Source organism: Thalia democratica, chromosome 3 (assembly GCF_965202585.1).
Source record: "Thalia democratica chromosome 3, ktThaDemo2.hap1.1, whole genome shotgun sequence".
NCBI classification, from domain to species: domain Eukaryota; kingdom Metazoa; phylum Chordata; class Thaliacea; order Salpida; family Salpidae; genus Thalia; species Thalia democratica.
The window spans coordinates 93,434,810-93,455,114 of NC_139167.1; the positions used below are offsets into that span (position 1 = coordinate 93,434,810).

Genomic DNA, 20,305 nt, shown 5'->3' on the forward strand with positions numbered 1-20,305 from the left:
AGGGTTGCCAAACAATAAGGCTAGTTCAAATCTTTTATTTAAATTTAGATTAGGTTAAAGCTGCTTATCAAGTTTTCATAAAACTTAGGTATATCTAAAACTTTTATTTAAAACACTTTGAATAAATCTTCGAATTTTCAGAATAGTTTTTATCACTGTAGTGTAGTTTAATTATTGTAGTTTTTGTCTTTTTACGTATTGTGCTTTTTATAATAATGATATTTTAGTTATGTATTTAAGCTTGATTTACTGAAAATTTTTAGATTTTTAACTTTTAGTAAACTTTAAATATAATTTAGACATTTTTTATTTAAAGTCGCAACCGTGTAAAAGACTAATTAATTACTAACAAGGAATTTTATTAAAGTATTCAAGCATTAATTATGCTAAAAGTTTTGATTTAGCTTATCTACATTATAAATAGGTATTAATTTTATTTAATTAACTAAATACTGAATTAATAGTGTAAACTATTTAAGGCGCTAAAACAAGTTCTAAAGTTAAAATTTTTTTAGATATGAAAAGGTGGTTCATAACATAAAAAAAGTATAAAAGTGACCCATAAATGTTATTTAAGCTCGGTTTTTATAGAGAGTTAGGTTGTAATTAAAATAATAAAAGTATTTAAATAAGTTTTAATTCAAGTACATATTTTTTTAAGACTTGAGTATATCAAACAATGTAATTTCCATTACAATAGATATTTAAATATTAAATAGGCATTCTATGTGTAGCTAAAAGTCATTTAAAGTAATTAAGTGTATAAAAGTAAGCTAATAAGCTAATGTACCTAAATAAGCTAATGAAAAACGAAGATTTTTCAGGCGTAAATCAACAATAAAACATTTCAAAAACACTTATGAAACATTTTAAGGTTTGCATTTAGTGTGTATTTGTGTGGCTGAAGGTAGGAATCACTAAAAGAATTATAATCAAGAAGTTACATAGGTTTGCTTGTTGTAGATAGTTTTTATATTACATAGTTGTTATACTAAACTGTTTTAATGATGCATTAATTTATTTATGTTTTAATGTCATAAGTAGTGAGAAAAATAGAGCTAACAAATTGTTAGTCGCAACGATTCATAAAATAGTTTTGGAAATCGAATTTTCTACTCAAATACGGATAGTTATATTTCAAGCTGTTTTGAATCAAGCTGCAAATAAATAAAAAAAACAAGATAAAATAATAAATATGCTTTTTAATTACACAGATGTTGTAGTATCACTTATAGCTAAAATTAGAACTATAAAAACTTTATAAGACTTTTTTTTTATATCTAAATTTTACTTTGTAAACAAGTGGTCTTTAAGAACTTTCGAACATGTCGTAGCACCTTTTTTATGCGTAAATAAATTGTATAATAAATGTCATTTTTATTACAAAATAAACTAAAAACTCATTATCAATAATAAAAAGAATTAAAACTTCCAACCAAAAGATTTCTTTTTTTGATTTAAATTTGTTTCATATCTAAGCCTTAAGTTAATGTTAAAAAGATGACTAAAGAAAAAAAAGTTTTAAAGTTGGAGTTGTAATATTTATCAACTTAAAAAATAATTATAGTTAAAGATATAAATTATATTTATAACAACAAGTTTTAAATGATTTTATTGTAAAATAAGTCTTATTTTTTACTATATATTATTCATGTAAACTAATATGTTTATAATGTTTAAAATTTTTAAATTTTTTAGAACTAATTTTTTACAGAGTTGTTGTGCTTTTAATCTTTTAACGTAGTAAACTAAACTAATAAATTTCAAAGTTTAAATATATTTATTAAACTTATATTAGATTATAATTAGTTCAGGCTGCAGACATATTTTGTACAAATTAATTTTTTAAAGCATTTAAAAAAAAATAATTATTTAGACTTAGATAAATTTAATTACTTTGCTCATTAAAATTAGTTTTTTTGTTTTTGTAGATAATAAAATAGTTAAATTCAATAGTATTTTAGACAGTTATTTCTTATTTGAATTTTTATTTAAAAAATAAAACTTTTATAAAAAAATTATTTTTATAGAACCTATTTTCTTTATTTTTCACTACCATTTAGTTAGAGCAATTTTTTTAAAATAAAACTTTTATGAATAGTATGTGAAAGTGGTCCGATGTTAGATCTATTCATGAATATGTATACTTAAATTTTTTTATAAACTTTAAATCTTTAATAGATTAATATAAAAATATTCAAACTTTTGCTTTTTTTTCTTTAAGAGGTAATATAATGTGTTTGAAAATTATTGAATAAAAATTTATAAAGAATTCTTTGCTATTTAGCTAACTAATTATATTTTTATTTTTAATAAAAGTCTTTAAACAAAAATTATTAAAGTTTAAATTCCTTTTAATTTTTTTACAATACTTTTAAAAAACTTTTAAAACACTCTGCAAACTTTAAGAAATATTACTAATATATTTTTACTCAATAAGTTTTCAATTCGAATTTTATGCTTCAAACGAAAAATTACACATGAATACAAAAAAGATACAAAGTTTACTCCTTTTAAATTAAATGTTTTTGTTATCAGCAGTAACGTTTAACAAACTAACTTTTAGTACTAATAATGTAGAATTTAAATGAGATTGGATATTTAGCAATAAAAGTTATTTAGTTTACTTTTGACTTTAACTTAAAAGTATCGATTCCTAGCGTATCAGTGTTGAGACAAATACTTGTTTGTTATAAACAAAAAATATGAATGTGCGTTTGTGTTTATGATTGTAACGACAACTTTTAAATTTGATTAAATTTTTTTTTGTACCTTGTAACATTTTATAAGCTATTAATTTATATTTTTTTCTAATAAAAGTGATAGTTACGTTTGTAATTTTAAAACCTATTGTATATTGAAACAATAAATATTTCCTGAAAAGTAAATTTACAGGTATAACATGTACACTATCGACTTCTTGCAAAAAAAGATAAAAATAAACATAAAGTAACTTTGATGACGTTAACGTAAAACTCAACATGTTACAATTTCTAATAATCAAATATTACTACAAGATATTTTTTTGTTATACGATGTTTGCATATTGGTTATTTTAAAGCTTTTAGTTAAAAGCTGCTTTAATATTCAACATTATTTTTATTACTTTCTTGATAATTTAAAAAAATTGTTTTGAAAGTATACAAATAGTATTTCACTTGTTTGGTTTAAACTTAATGATTTTTTGTAAAACTAATAAATTAGGCAACAAGTTTGACTGAAATATATTTATAAAGTATTTTATTACAAGGGTTCTTAAATTATCGAAATATCACAAACACAGAAACTTTCTTTAACTGTGCATGACTGATAAAAATATTTTAAAGCTGTTAAAACAACAGCTAAAAATTATTCTATAGTAGATATTGATAATATTTTAAATTTTGATTTAAAAATTATTGTAATAAAACTAACTAGTATACGTTCTATTTTACAAAGAAAATAAAAACTTAGAAATTTTAACACAGGCAAAAGATTAATTACTTGAAGTTTAGTAGAATAAACTTAACTGTCTAATATTAAAACTTTGTTTTAAATATGCTTATGTGTAAGTTTTAATTAAGGCTAACTGCAACCAAAATACATATATATCGTTTTGTGTTTTCTAATTTTAAAGTATTTATAATTATTTTTTTAAATGTTTTCAAAAAGCAAAGCTTTTTTATTCTGTAAAATTTGATTAAAAATTAAGACAACATGTTTATAGAACTAAAAAGTTAGTTCAATAATGTTAAAAAACCAGTGAACAATACGTTTCCACAATTTTTTATTAATTTCAAATTATCAATTACAATCATAAATTGAAAACTAGCTGTTCAAAGTTAAGAAATAATAAGAAAAATAGTCTAAAAATAGTTGGTTCAAATGGAATTTGTGAAAACAATTGATAAATTACCGGTTAAATTTGATCATTATTTTAATTTTAAGAAATACAAAGAAGTACAACTCGATAGAGACTATGTAGTCAAACTAATTGTTGAGTAGATTTTTAGAATATATTTACTTTTTGTCCGAAACAACAAAAGCAGTTTTAAGTATAATATTCTAAACTGTGTTAATTTAGTTTTGGTAGAAGATAAACATCGGTAAATGTTTATAAAACTGTTCAACTAATTGTATCAGAATACTAAGTACGTAGTTTTAATTTAATTTTAATAGTTTATAAATTTTTGTGATAATAAGTACATTTTTTAACAACTAAATCAGTTCCTAATTGTTAAAAAATACTGTATTCAAGTAGTTAGTTAATTTATATAAACAAAATTTCAAATATTATTATTTCAATCAAAGTAAAAAACTCATATTAAAAGCTATTACATCATTTATTAGAACTAAACTACAAACAAAAAAGTTAAATTTCACTTTTTTCACATAACCAAATTAAGCCAGCATTTTCTGACTACTTAAGGTGAGATTTCGAATTATTAAAATATATTTTTGATAGCTGTACAATTTACTTTTGGTTACAGTGAAAAGTTCGGTTTGTTATCTCAATTTTTTATTATATAAAAATGTTTTAAATGGCTGTTTGTGGGTTTAAAAAAAACTGTTATTGAAAAATTTATAATTCTGTCCTTACGATACTTTTCATAGTTATTAATTGAAGAATATGCAGCAGATTTTTAATGTAACTTAAGTAGTAAAAAGTTTATAGTCTGAATACTAATTCTTTCTATATTGCTTAGTATGTTCATATCAGATACTACAAACTAACTATTATAGACTATTTATTTATTTAATTTAAAAACACATTGTGTTCTTGAAAACAAAAATAACAGTTTACTTAATATATGTGTGTTGTTTAAATTAGTAATAATTAAAACTCTGAAGTTTTTATTTTCAATGAACAATGTACACTTTTAAACATTAATCATGTTTGTCGTTCAGGAATAAACATATTTGAAAGTACATAACGTGAACTAGATCGTAATAGATAAATCATTTACAATTTTAAGAATTAGAAATAAATTAAAAAAAAAATTTCTAGACAAAAAATTTAATAACTTCAACGTGATATGTTTATAGCTAAAAAAAAAGTCGAAATAATGGTTTATACAAGTAACTGTTCTTTAAGTTTAGTTAAATTTTTTTATCATAACGTATTGGTATAACGAGTTATAAAATAAACTAAGTACACTTGTTTATAGCTGTTATTGTGTATGAAGTCTTGTTAGCCGTTTCATGAACGGCTTCAAATAAACAAAGCAAACTTTGGTGAGAAGTTTATTATTTAAAAAATTTTTCTTAAGTTTATAGTTTGTATACGATCAAGCTTTTGTGGTGCTAGTTATGACGTCAGCAAAACATTTATAATGCAAATTATTTTTTAACGCATTTAATTTTTATTGCGACTTTTTTTTTTGTAATGCATTCTAGTTTAAAACGCGAGTGTTTAATTATGCTTTTTTCTTTTTTATGTAATTTAAAATTGCATTGCAGTTTATTTAACAAAAAAGTTTAATTGATGTTCCAAAACTAGTTGTGCGTAATTAGTTTTATAGTAAAGAAGTAACATGTTATTCTTTACAACTCCTCACTATTTTTTAATAAGGTTAGAAGGAACTTACTTTAATTATTAATTAATATTTCATAATTTTAATTATTAGTAACTTTCAAATTAACTCAATTTTAACTTATGTTTTAAATTCAATTTATATTGATTTAACGTCAGAATTTATACTTAAGTTTACTTTCTTAAAAAATATTTGCTGTATTTTACAGTTTTGTTTTTAAGTTTTTTTTTAATATAATTTTTTATAATTATTGCAATTAATTTTTAATAAATGCACAAGTTAAGAAATTTTAATTGTTAAACAACAAACTAAAAAAATGCTGAACTTTAACAAACGACTGTCAACAACAGTATCCGAGACAACCTACAACTGGTTTCGTCCTTATCAAGAATCTTCAAGCAGGCATAGTCGGAAGATAACGCTACTAAGATCTAAACCAGGGGTCGGCAAACTGCAACCCGCGGGCCAATTGCGGCCCGCGAAGGTTAAATCTGCGGCCCGCGAGCATGTTATTTTTTTGAATGGAATGCGGCCCGCGAAAGAAATTTTTGTGGCCCGCGAGCACGTAAATGTGGCCCGCTGAGCAAAATTATATTTCTAGTTAAATTTTTTCGTTGATTCGACTTAATTTGATTAGTTTGATTTCAAGTCTCTCTATATCATTTTAAAATAAATTCAAGAAATTACTGCTTTAGTTTAAAAATGTATAAAAGACAGATTAGGGTTCTAACAGGATATGTTTCTTAGTTTCATAAATACTTCTTTTTTACAGCAGTAAATAATTATCTGAAAAAAGATTGTCAAGAGTGCTTGGATTTAATAAGTTGGTTATATATAAGCTATTTATTAAATAAACTAAATGCAAATATTTTCCATTTTGTACAAAAGTAATGCACAGTAATTAACTAAAGTGTTATTTCTTTATAGCTTAGATATTCTTTTTCAATATTTTTTATACCTCAGTTTCTTTTATAACTTTTTAATTGTGTAAATGTTATATTAATGTTATAATATAACATTTGAAATAACATAGTAATAAGAAATAAGGTTCATTTGATTTTTGTTTTGACACATTTTAATTTTTTATAAGTTTTCTATGCACACCAACTTCAAAAAATGCTTATACTTTAAACCACTTTTTGTTTAATACTTTAGTTAGTTTAAGTTTAGTTTATGCATACTTTTCTAATATTTTTGTTTATACATGTCATATCTAAGTTTGTACAGACATATTTAAAACAATATATATGACATAAGTTAATACAATTTTTGTTAGGTATACATTCCATTTTTCAAACATTGTTTTTTTCAAGCTAAGTTAATTTTTATGCTTTGCATATCAATACACACAATTAGCTACCTATTTAATATAAACTAGATATAGGGATTGTAAATTTATAAAGTTTGTACATTGTTAATCAAAATAGTTCAAATTCAAGCAAATAAACAACTAAACATTGCCACACATCACTATTTGAAGACTTCAAATCTCAGGCCAACTAAGCCATTTTTTAAGTTTTTGGCTAGAATTGCTTTTTGTATACAAAAATATCTGGAATGTTTTTCTTGACTCAAGCTGGCTTTTTTGCTTGAAAGAGTGGCAAATTAAACTTATGATGTATGTTTTGCTCAATCAACAGTGTTAGTTTGAGTTTTAACATATGTTAAATTTTAAGTCTTGCAGCTGATATAATTCAAAATATTATTTATATTATTGTGTACATTAAAGAATGAACAATCAGTGTTGCCAAAAAAGTTGAATCCCGGAAAAGCTTTGAATTTGTGTATTTACGGTTAAAAATTCTAGAAAAAATACTTGAATTTGAGAATTTTTGAAAAAGCCTGGAATTTCAAACAATTCCTACATTAAAAGTAATTTCGATTTGACTCAAAAAAATTACCAAATAAATGTTTTTTATTAAAAAATATATTATAGTAGCTTAACATTTTTTTTTTATATTGATAAATGTTATAAGATATTTTTTTTTAATTTTAATTAAATTTTATACCAAAAAAAAAGGAATTGTACTTCCAAAAACTCCGTATTGGTATATTGCACCTTTCCTTGAAAAATATTACCGATTGTTGTGCTTCCCGTTGGAACTAAACCAAGAAATTCTACTAAAATGTCAAAGTTAGTAAAAATATCCCTATAAAAAATTCTCAGTTGAGCAATAGTATTTCTATCACTGCTCTCATGTTAACAGTTTGATTAAAGTCCTAAATGGATTTATGCGACTTTATAACCTTAATGCATTTCCTAAACACGACTTCATGTTGTCATTGAAGAAATAAACAAAAGTTTTTCATTACCGCCAACATCAATTCTTTATAAAAGTTTTCAATTATAAACGATATCTCATTTTAGGTAATTAATTTTGCTACTTTATTACTTGCCTTAACAATTTTTTCTGATTATTCTGCAGTTACCGAAGATAATAATGTACTTAGTCGAAAATGACTTTGGTGATTTTTTTATTGTTTCTCGCAATAACTCCTAACTAATGCTTTTTTTATTCTTGTAGCTCGTCTTATATTTTACAATTAATATTTTTAAATGCAATATTTTTTATTGCAAATAAAGAATTGCTATCATGATTGATAGAAAAAAAATTTTTTTTGCTAATGACTCAATAAAATTTTATACTGTTGTTAAACTTGTTTAAGAAACTTAATTGTCCATTCCAGCTGACTTATATATTTTTGGCATGTAATTTATTTACTGTTAACAACCTTTGTTATTTCTTTATGTAGTAAAATTTATATTAACTGGCTTGCTACACAAACAGGCTATTTTAAAAGCTTGAAAACTCAGGTGTGTGTGAAATTTTTATTTCAAACACTTTAAAGAAATCTTTTAATTCTCAGAATAGTTTTTATGACTGTTGTGTAATTTACTAATTGCATTTTTTTCTTGTTTTTTACACTTTGTGTACTTTTTGATAATGATGATATTTTAACTAGGTATTTAAGCTTGATTAATAACTATTTATTAGCTATGTATAGCTAAAAGTCATTTTAAATAATAAGGTGAATAAAAGTAAAACCTTTTTCTAGTGTGACTAAAACTAAAACCATAAGATTATTGAAATGTCACTAAAACTAAAACTGCGGCCCGCGAAGACTTAAGAAACTTGAAATTTGGCCCGCGACCACCAACTGCCTGCCGACCCCTGTTTTAGATGCATAATGTCGATTAAAAAATACTCAGTTACTAATAACACTTGGAAAGTTGTAGAATATATGCCCGATGAATATTTTAATTTTTTTGCTTGTTCTTTTATGGGGAACGCTTATGTTTTAGGAGGATTCACTCAAGGAAGACCAGTTGACTCTTGTTTTAAATTTAAAGTAGCAGATTGTAGCATGAATGAGATAGCTGTAATGAACGTAGCAAGAAACCGTTCAGCTTGTGCAGTATTTGAAGGAAAGATTGTTGTTTCCGGTGGAAGTAACATTGGTCGACTAAATACTGTTGAAGCTTATGATCATGTAGCTAATGAGTGGACAAACATGCCTAACATGGTTGAAGCAAGGGCTCAACATAAATCAGTAGCAATCAAAAAAAAGTTGTTTTTAGTTGGAGGACACCGTTCTGAAACATGTGAAGTTTATGATTCAACTTATAAAAAGTTTGTTTTGCTTAAATCGCCTGATAAATGTTTTTCGGACAACTTAAATTGCCCAGATGCCGTTGTTTCAATTTGTAACAAACTTACTGCTTATAAAAGTAGAAAGAGTTTTTGTTTAATTTATGATGTAGATAATGACATTTGGTCAGAAGAACCTTGTGAAGTAAGTACAAATCTATCAAACTTTTGTTGTGTCAAAGTACCTCAATATTAACAAAGGGCAGCAATATATTATGTTGTTGAACATTTGATATTTTATTTTTTAAATACCACCAGATAATGGTTTATAGCTAATTCAATTTACATACTCGCATAAGTATATATTTTTTTCGCAATAAAATAAATCTTTTATTTATAAAGTTGTTGTTTTTGACTTACTACTTGTTAATATCAGGTACATACAAAAACTATGGCAGATATTTACTATTCTGAATCCTGTATACGTTATTTAACAGTATACGTTTGCTTTAAGATGTTTGTAGGTCATTTAATACTTAAAAACTTTAAATAAAGATGTTTTGTCCGTGTATCAGATAAGAATAATGAAGAAACTTAACTGACAGTTGTTTATATATTAAACTATACATTTTATTTAACAAAATATCGAGCAAGGTATGTTGAAAAACAGTGTTTATGTATAAACCTTCTAAAAAAAATTTAAATTTGAATTTCTTAAACGAAATTTAGTTAGTTGTTACATTGGTAACACACGTATGAACTATAATATTTGAGAATCAGGTAATGATTTATTATTGATTTAACAAATGTTATATTTTATAACAAAATTTAATAAATAAATGTTGGAAAATAAGTATATTCTATTTTGTTAATTTGAGTGTTTCTAATCTTATTAAGGAAGTTAAAACCACTAACAACAAGTGAGTAAATATAATTTAACTAAAAAAGGCAGAATTTAATGCTCTTAGAATTTTAAAGTTATAGATAATAGTTAAAATTTTAAATATAAAAAGCATTTTTTAATTTTCTAGTTTAAGTTTTTTGTTTATTCTTCTTGTATTTCGAAAAATGAGTGTATTAGTCGATTACTAATAAAGATTAGTAGATTTGAAAAAAAAAAAAATTCAACTTACGCATAATTATTAAATAACAACCTTTCATTAAGTCTTTCAGAATATCCTTGTCACATTTTATGTTATAAGGTAGATAATATTGCATCTTGAAAACAAATATGGGAACAAACGTAAAAAATTCAAAACTTATTTAATAACTAAATATTAAAAGTGCAATTTTTTATAAAAGGGGAGTGGTTATGTTTTCAAATTTAAAAGAATGTTACAATCACAAATACTGTTTTCAGAAAACATTCTGTTAAAGCAGTTTGATTTTCGGAAACCCTTCTAGAAAAGTTTTATTTACTCTAATAACAAATAAAAATTTGTTAAGTATTTAGTATTAGAAATGTTTGTTTTTAACAGATACATCCTAATTCATACAGACTGTGAAAGTTTATGGTTAAGCTTTTTATTGAACTCAAGACTTATTGGAATCGAGTTCTAAGTAATACAGTTGAACTTAAAAAAAATATTTATTTATATAACAACGAAGACTTTTAAATTTTTTATTTAAATTTATCATCAAAAATATTTTTTAGTTTAAACAAATTAATTCAACTTTTTCGCTAATAAAAGTTGATTTAAATATTTAAGCTAAAATTTTGAAAGACATCATACTAAACTTAACTTTACGTTTTTAAAGTACTGAATTATTAATATATCGTTTTTTCTTTACGATTCAATTAAATTAATTAATTTGATTAACTTACGTAAAACTTAAATCTTCATAAAATCAACTGTTTTATTTTTTTATATTTTAACATATATGCTTTCAAACTTTAACATCAATTAACAATTAAGTTGTTTTAAGTGATGATTATTTGCTTTAATACCACGGTTTAACAGTTAAAACTTGTAAAAAGTATACATTTGTATTCAGTACATCAAGTTGTTTGGTAAATATAAGTCAAGTCACCATATTTATCTAAACTGAGGATTGTTAACAAAAAAATGCTATGTTATTTATAATAATAGACTTTGTTTAGTTGTAGGAAATTATAGTACATTGAGAGGAAAGTTTTTATTAGGTTTTAAAATATTCAATTAATACATTAGGTAGTAATAAAGCAGATTCCTGTATGCTTAGTAACATAATATTATCTTTTGATACCAAAAAGTAGGTAAATATTTATTAAACTTTAAAAATAAGTTCATGTTGTTTACCATTTACAGTTTTGGTTTAACTTATTTTCAAACTTTATTCCTGAAGGTGCTATGAGTAAACATGACATTTATATTAGTTGTATACATGTAAGTTTAAAAACGCACACTGGCTTTAAAAGACACGGACACATTTTAAGAAATATTGATTAAGTTTGCTTAATATTTTATTTTGTAAAAAAAGATATTTATAATTAATAAAATTCATAGAGAAAAATCATTTTAAAAGAGCTAATACTCATAGTTCAATAAATTTCATTCTGTTAGAGTTTTTTTTACTAAGTTTTGTAATATTTATAGATACAACTTTATATTACATTTAAGTTAAATGTTTTTATTTATATAAAAATGTTTTCTTTTTAATAAAAATATCTCCCTATTTCAGATAAACACGATATAGACCCTTTATGAGTTACATGACTTCTTTTAAATCTTGATTAAGATTATCACTGATTATTATTTAAGTGAAAATTATATGCTATATTTGTCCATTCGCCTATGCAGACTTTTCAAATTCCTGCTTTATTTTTTTTCATAGTTTTAAACATGTTTTTTAAACGAGGACAGTTTAGTTATTTACTCCTTGAGTGTTTTGATTGTCGTTGATTATTTTCGTGTCATAGTATACTGAAGATTAGAGAGCTTTCAAAAATTTAGCAACCTCTAAATTTGTTCTTTTTAAATTCTTACAACTAAACTCTTGCTTATTTTGTGCTCCCTAATTTTGCTAAAACTGCATATATAAAATATGTAGTAATTAGTTAGCTAAATACAATTTTATTTAGAAAAAAAGTTATATAAATGATATAGAGCAAAAAAAAGAATAAAACAATAGAAAATTGATTTTTTGTGCAATTTTATATCGTACTTTACACAACAAACTGTTTTCAATCCGTTTCAAAAATCTTCCTGACTATTTTTTTAAGCGAAGCCTTTGGAATTAAAATTTAATTATGTCTTAAAAGACTTTAACTAGCTTGTTATTAATAAATGATTGATTATCTACAATTCAAACACTTTAATACTTTTAACTGTTATATTTGCGGTATAATTATACAATGTAAACATTTTATTGTACAGTCAAGCAAGGGTTTCACTAACTTATAAATGGCCTCCTTGTTAGAAAATAAACCGCTCCTCTACTAAATATATCCTTAATGGTATAAATTTTAACTTAGTCGCTGCTTCAGTAGTTAACTGCCATACTAATATTTTTTGTTAGCTAGTTGTTTACTAGAAGGGAACAGTACCGTCAACTTTAAGAAACCATAAGCAAAATTTTTTTTTTAATCTGATGTAGGCAGAGATTGTCAAAATGCTTGTGAGACGTAACTGTAAATGAATATTCAATAATTTTTTAAAACTAGAATTAAAGACTCGAATAGTTGTTGTAAGTAGTTGTAAGACAGTTTTAGCAACAAATAAAATGCCTTGTGTAAGCCATGGTTGCAATAAATTATCGCGATTTTTGTCGTCTAATGTTGGTAGTTGATATGAATCATTTAAAGATTGTCGTGGCTTAAATAAACCTTCACAAACTAAATATAAAGTGTGTTGTTTTCGTTACGAACAATACAAAACTTTATTTATAACAGCCCTGCTTGAAGTTTAATTATTTTTATTGCAAAAACGAAAATAAGAACAATGAAAATTGTGTAGTGATATAGCAAAAATTGTAAAAATATTGTTGTTGCTATGGCAACTGAACTCCAAATACTCGGCAACTATTGTTAAGAAAAAGCATTAGACCAGTGCTTCTGAAATGGGGTTCCGCGGAACCCTAGGGTTCCGCGACGCCTCTCAGGGGTTCCGCGAAGCCTTTCGAAATTTAAAACAGAAATTTAAAAAAAAAAAAACTTTAATTATAAAACTTATAAAAAAATAAAACACATAATATGGAAAACATATATAAGCAGGGACGTAGCTAGCTCAAAAAAGTTACGAGCCTACAAAAATTTAAACATATGATATGACGCGTGATAACGTCTTAGCAGGAACACAGCTACCTCTAATGTTATTGAATTTAATCTGAAACTCTACAGTTATGTTAATACATTAAAAATGGAATGTTGAAGTACGAGTGATAACTGTATAAAAGGCAATTTATTTTGCTCCACACCCCATATGACTCTTTATGTGTTTCCACTTGTGTAAACCGAGAAAACATTCATTAAAAATAAGTATAAAAAAATCACAATTTAACTTTTAAACATTTGTATTCATTAAATCAAACATTTAACGTAGTCAATAGGAACAACAAGTTATGCAAATTTTTGTAACATAAAATTGTATGATTTTGGTTATTGAAGCTACAGCTTCCATTAGGATCAATTTTGCATGCAGCTTTTTGTCAAATTAAAAGCTTTAACGCGCTAAATGTTACAATTTTGATGTATTTAATTCGTTTAATCTTTACGACACTAAAAACGCTAGAGAACACATACATGTCGAAATTATCTCTCAGGAGTGCATAACTAAGTTTAAATGAATACTTAAAGCTAAGAAAGCAGACTGGAATAAATAAGTCTTTTTAAGCTGAAATAAAAGCAAGTTTTTTCGCATATAAGTATACGTTTCTGTAGATTTACAGAAACTTACCAAGCCACGTGTCTGTATATAATTATAGCATTCATTGATCTGCTTAGTGTGTATCTAGCAGTAGGACTTTTAATGGGTATTCGTTATTAATAGGTAGCCTGGTTGCGCAAAATTTTTGCAAATTTTTTGAATTTCTATTTTAGTGAAGTCATGAAAATACTGGTATTATCACTAAAGCAAACAATGTAGGAGCAATCAAAACAAATTCTAAACGTTACACAATAAACCTTAATAAAAAATCTTTATCAGAAACTTATTTCTGGTATATTACATTGTTTCAAACGCTGTAAAAATGTTTAAAAAGATGTCTATTAGCGTGATTTAAAATTTAATATGTATTAAAGCTTATTTTTAACTTAAAAAATGCTACTATAGTTAAAAAAAATCTGGCCAGGCCTATAAAATTTTAACAGAAACTGAATTTGAAATATTTTTTTTAGACTTACATGATAAAAAATGGTACTCTAATTTTTAAATCTTAATGCCAGGTCTTTAAAATTTTAAAAGAAAATGAGATTGAAATATTTTTTTAATTTTACATGATAAATATGTTTAAATGTCTATGTGTTAGCTAAGTTTTAAAGTTTGTTATTTAAGTATTAAATGCTTTTTCTTTTTAATTATTATAACTCAATTATATTTTTTTTGATATTCATTTATAAAAAAACACCTATAGAAAATGACAAAAACTTTTAAAATTTAAAAAATGATATAATTTTTAAAATGATGATTTTAAAATATAAAATAATGATTTGCTTAATCAAGGTTATTTTTTTATGTAATTTTAGTTGCATCATTTTTGTTTGTTGAAGCATTACTGTTTGCTTAAATTAATGCAAAAAAAAAAACACATCTCAAGGAAAGCACATAATTTTTACTATTATTATTATAAGTTGTTTTCTTGTTTTAAATTCAAGCTTCTGATATATATATTTAGGCCATAGGGGGGGGGGAGTCCATGATTATTTTTTACAAAAATAACATAGATCCTTATATGAAAGCTTTAAGTACAAACTACAGGCCAGTTTTTATAGAATTAATTATAATAGCAACTCAGTAAGAAACACATTCTACGTTTAAAATTTATTCGCATGACGACGTTTCGACTTTCAATAAGTCATTATCAACAAAATACTGTGCAAAAATAAATAAAGTTAGTGATAAACAACTAAGTATACAAAAAAAAAATTTTTAAGTGATACATTATATAAAAAATTTATACATTAAGAATTTTTGATTAGTTTGATATATATTAGTTTAACAATTTGTTAGTACTTATGTAAAATGTTGTTTTATTAGAGTTTATAATCTTTATTTAATAATTTTTTATATAATGTATCACTTAGAAATTTTTTTTTGTATACTTAGTTGTTTATCACTAATTTTATTAATTTTTGCACAGTATTTTGTTGATAATGACTTATTGAAAGTCGAAACGTCGTCATGCGAATAAATTTTAAACGTAGAATGTGTTTCTTACTGAATTGGTATTTAAAAACTCCAGTATCCCCACCTGTTTTTTAATTATAATAGAAAATATTATATTAAACATTTTATGTAAAATAAAATTAGGGGTTCCGCGGAGAAGTTGAACTTTGGAAAAGGGTTCCGCCACTAGAAAAAGGTTCAGAAGCACTGCATTAGACGTTGTTTTACCAATCGTAACTGCCTTGAACAAACAATTAATAAAGCATTAATTTTTAGGTTAATCGTTTAAAGTTCATGAAGTGTTCAAAACTCTTTTTCTTTTCAAAATTTATCGATCTCTGCTTACTAAACTTTTCATTTTGGTTTGTAATTGTGCACAATTGTTAACAAAAGTTACTTGAAAGTTCTTGTGTAAAATAAATAAAATTTTGTTAAGTATTTAGTGTTTAGTTGACAAATTAACATTAGCATTCTGGCAATAATGCTGCCCATTGCACTAACATAGATAACAGCTTAAATTTATACAATTAATTTCAACATTGACAGCTAGGTTGTAGTTTGTAGTAGATTGCTAATGTTGTAAACAAACTGAACTCTTAACCTCGACAAATGTTCGTTGTTAAACCTTAAAATAGAAAGCTTGAGTAAATGTGTAATAAATTGTTGATTAATTTTTGGCAACCGTGGTAAAGAATAGCAATCAAAATAAATAATTCTACAAGTATATCACAACAATAATTCATAACTAATAGACTTTACTTTGAAATTTTTTTCTACACCATAGTTAAACGGTAGGTGCAAAAAAGTCAAAATTTGTTCAGTTTTCCTTTTATTTCATTGTTTACCGCACTATCATAGATAAAACATAGATATATATTTACTATTACATTAGTAAATTTTTATTTACCATTTAAAAATGTTGTAACTTGTTTGGTTTTTTATTATGTAAGTTAAAATAATTACAACTATAAAAAAATAAAGGATATTAAAAAATCTACCAAACGTTAAAAAATAAATTTTGTTTGCGTAACTGTTTTTTAATGTTTTTATTTTACTTTTTTTAGTTAGGACATTTAACATTTTGGTAATTCCATACGTTCTTAATCAAAAAAAGTCTTGTAATATTACTTACGAATACAGAAAGAAAAAAGTTAATAAAATTTTATTTTATTTGAATAAATTTTACCAATATTTTAATTAATTTTAAGTTTTAAATAAAATATTATTTTTGTAAATAAATTATGGAACTAATTATAAAATGATTGTAGTCATAAGAGAATAGAAATAAATATTCTGTGAAATAGTTTTCAACACCTCATGTTTCTGGAAAAATTTAGATTAAGAAAGTTTGAAAATAATAAGCAACATGAAACTTAAATCGAACAACTCTTACCTAATGATTTATAATTAAAAAAAAAAGTTTGTATAGATCAGGGTTATCCAAAATAAGCCAAGTGGCCCCGTTAGGGGCCCTGAGGTCATACTTAGTAACTTACTCTAGATATTTTCTAGTTGTTGATGAAGAGCAAAAAAAGAAAGATTTTAAGCGTTTCAAATTGTAGTTTTTTCAGTAATCTTTTTAAAAGAGGTTATAGCCTTTTTTTTTAAAGGGGGCCACCTGAAAAAAAGTTTGTAAACCTTGGACTGTAGATAATAGTTTAAAAACATTTAGAACCAACTGAAACTGCAGTTTAAAAGCTATCAAAGTAGTATAACTACTTTTTAAATTAACTATTATAAAAAAGACATTACAAAACTAATAGAAGTTTAACATTTAATAATAAAATGAAGTTGTTTCCTTAGAACTATTTTTACTTATAAACAATATTACTTAAACTAATAGGTTTGTAATAGATGTCACTCTCTAAAAAGTTAAAGTTAAAATTAAACGTATTTCTAAACTGGTTTGCTAATGCTTATTGATACCCGAAGTTTATAGAAAAAACAGAGAAAGAAGAAAGTGTTTGATTCTTTTAAAAACAAAATAGCTAAGTAATAAGTTTTAAACTGTATAGTTTAACAAAGGTCCGTGTCTAGACTTTTTTCAAAGGGGGTTAACAACTTTTTTTGTTCTTAATTTGCCCCTTAAGTACGCATATTTTTAGGAATGCACTGTCAGTTAAGTACGCAATATTCATCCGATAAACTCTGTGTCTAGATTGCTTTTTTCTGCTTAGAAATAAAAAAAAAAACTGATAAGTAGAAGAGACGTGTCTAGACTTTTTTCAGTGAGCAGCACATGTTTTTGTTTAAAAACAAGATATTATGTGTAGTAGATTTTAAAAAACACTTTAGAAACTTTTTTATCATATAATTGTCTAAAGTTTTTTTATCTACATAATTATTTTTTACTTTTAAAAATTAAGGAATACTAGTTAATTAGAGAGTATAAAAATGATAAGTAATAAAGTTATTTTTATTTTAGTAAAACAATTAAAAGATATAAACTAGGTCTTTTATTAATTATAATACAGAAATTTGCATTAAAAAGTGAAGCCAACATGAATAACGAAAATATTTATTAACACGACACTGAACACAATAACTAATCAAAATTAGTAACTAAAGTGTCTCAAAATTACTAAAAAGTGTTTAATGATATGTAAATAAATTGATAAATAAAACATTAACTAAACAAAAATTCTAGTTAAAACAATTAGCTAAATATCAGATTTAAATCAAAAGCTAGTTATAATTTTGAAAACAAAATATGTAGTGAAAGTTTCCAAAGTTAAAAATGAAACCAATTGAGTTGGATTCACATTCAAAATAAGTTTTTTTAAAATTTTTAGAAACTTATTTTTTATCAAAAGTTTTATTTTTTTTTTGCGCATATTTTTAAATTATAACATTTCTATACAGTTTTTACGTTTTTAACATAAAATCTTTCAAAACTACTTCATAACAGATTAAAATTATTCAAAAGTTTAGCAAAAAGCACAGCTAAGTCTACATAAATATGTAAAATATCCGATTAGATAATGTTTTAATTGAATAATCTAAGCTTTTTTTTCTTATACTTTTTTTTATAGGGTTCACAGGAAACAGGAAACCTATCAAAACACGTCCCTGGTTCAAAAACAGATTAGAGCATCTAACTATTAGTTTAAAACTGAACCAAATAGGGTTATCACAAACTTGAAATACCCAGGCTACTCAGAACAATTCAGATTGTTTTGAACCTTTTAAAAAACCTAGGCTTATAAGGTTTGTTTAACTATAATTACTGTTTGTAAACTACAGACTAGTTTTGATATTTTGATAATCTAAGCCTTTGCATAATTTTAAAATTTATCTTAAAAGTTGTGTTTAAATATTTGTTTTAGTTTTTCCTACAATCTTTTTAAAACATCAATAAAAACCATTAGCTTTTATTTTGTTACTTATTTATTTTTTTCATTTGGATTAATACTTTCTTATTTTCAATATTTTAATAAAATTATTATTTAAGTATTTTAAAGTCTTAGGTTAGCATTGTGTTGCCTAAACTGTTTATTTTTTCTTCTCAGTCTTTTGTCAGAAAGTGAGGGAAAGTTGTCATAAAAAAGATAAAATCAGTTGAAAAAGATATTATAAAATTAATACAACAGAGACATCCTATGCAACTGCAATACGTTTCATATTTTTTAACAGTTGCTTAAATTAATTTATATTTCTTTATTGTAATGGTAAAAGCGTAACTCTAAGTTTATTTGAAAACTTTTTACAAAAACTGTAATTTATAATTTTTTTAGTCTTTTACTATAGTTGGTATAATTTTCAATTTTATTACAGCTCCATGTTATTTTAATTGCACTTCTTTTAATAATTGTGAACACCTGCAAAAGTTTATGTTCTAATTCGTTTATGGCTACAATAAAAACAAACTCTTAAATTAAACGTAAACTGTTTTAATTTTGTTTGTGATCAGTTTTTTGCTTAAAGCATTTATTAAATTCGATAATTTATTTTTTCTTGCATAACACAACTACAAGTTAATTGTTAGTTTTACTCGCAGGGATATCAAAATATTGAAACTAAGTTTTTGTGTATTTGCTTGACTTTTTTTAGTAGCAAGACGTTTGTTTTTTTGTTCACTTTTAATATAATTTATTCTTAAATAAAAGTTTATTTATTAACACGTTAAAAATGTTATTAAAACTTTTTTTTCATAATAAGCAATAATATATAAATAGTTATTATTTATAAAGTTTTATTTTGTTTACGTTTTAAGCAGCTTAAATTTTTAAGTTTTTCATTATTAAAATACTCGTATGCGGACTCGGACTCCGCCGGATCTAAATTAAAAAATTGAAATTCGGATCCAGATTATGTCGAATTCTAATTTGTAAATAAGATTCGTATTCGAATCCGGCCGAACCCTTATTTCAGATTAAGTCTCGAAATCGGATCCCATCGAATCCAAACTTTTTATATTCAGTAGATCACTAGTTTCACTTCTTTTTTTAACTTTCATAATCTAAATTTTCCTATTTTACAGAATCATGAATATTTCGAAACCATTTCCACATGATTTTTACCTTTTATTTTACTTTGACTACACTCACTTTATATCTATTTCCATAAGTTATTCTATAATATTAAAATATATTAAAAAACTTAAGTTTAATTTAAAATATCGGTAAAACTTATTCAAATAAAAACGTTTAATGATTATATTTTTTATTTATTTGTAAGTAACATTACAAGTCCTTTAATGATTTAAACGTTTGGAATTACCAAAGTGTTAAACATCTAAACTAAAAATAAGTTAACAAAAAAACATCAAAAAGTAATTACACAAAAAAAAAGTTTATTTTTAATGTTTAGTAGATTTTTAAAATATTCTATATGTTTTTTCAGTTGTAATTTTTCAACTATCATAATAAAAAATAAGACAAGTTTCTGAAATTTTGAAAAA

The 20,305-nt window shown here is 24.1% G+C and overlaps 1 protein-coding gene across 1 annotated transcript; it reads left to right on the forward strand.

Annotated features, from left to right (window-relative positions):
* Positions 1-8,702: 8,702 nt before the first annotated feature.
* LOC145832653 (alpha-scruin-like) lies at positions 8,703-10,608 on the forward strand. Its single transcript, XM_082939954.1, has 2 exons — positions 8,703-9,308; positions 10,582-10,608. Exons 1-2 carry the CDS (start codon positions 8,703-8,705, stop codon positions 10,606-10,608), a joined length of 633 nt encoding a protein of 210 aa, XP_082796080.1.
* Positions 10,609-20,305: the final 9,697 nt, after the last annotated feature.

Bases quoted from the DNA above. Each gene is read 5' to 3' on its own strand.
- LOC145832653 (XM_082939954.1), top strand. From the start codon at position 8,703: ATGTCGATTAAAAAATACTCAGTTACTAATAACACTTGGAAAGTTGTA. The intron at 9,309-10,581 runs GTAAGTACAAAT...TGTTTTTAACAG, and splicing joins GGTCAGAAGAACCTTGTGAA to ATACATCCTAATTCATACAG.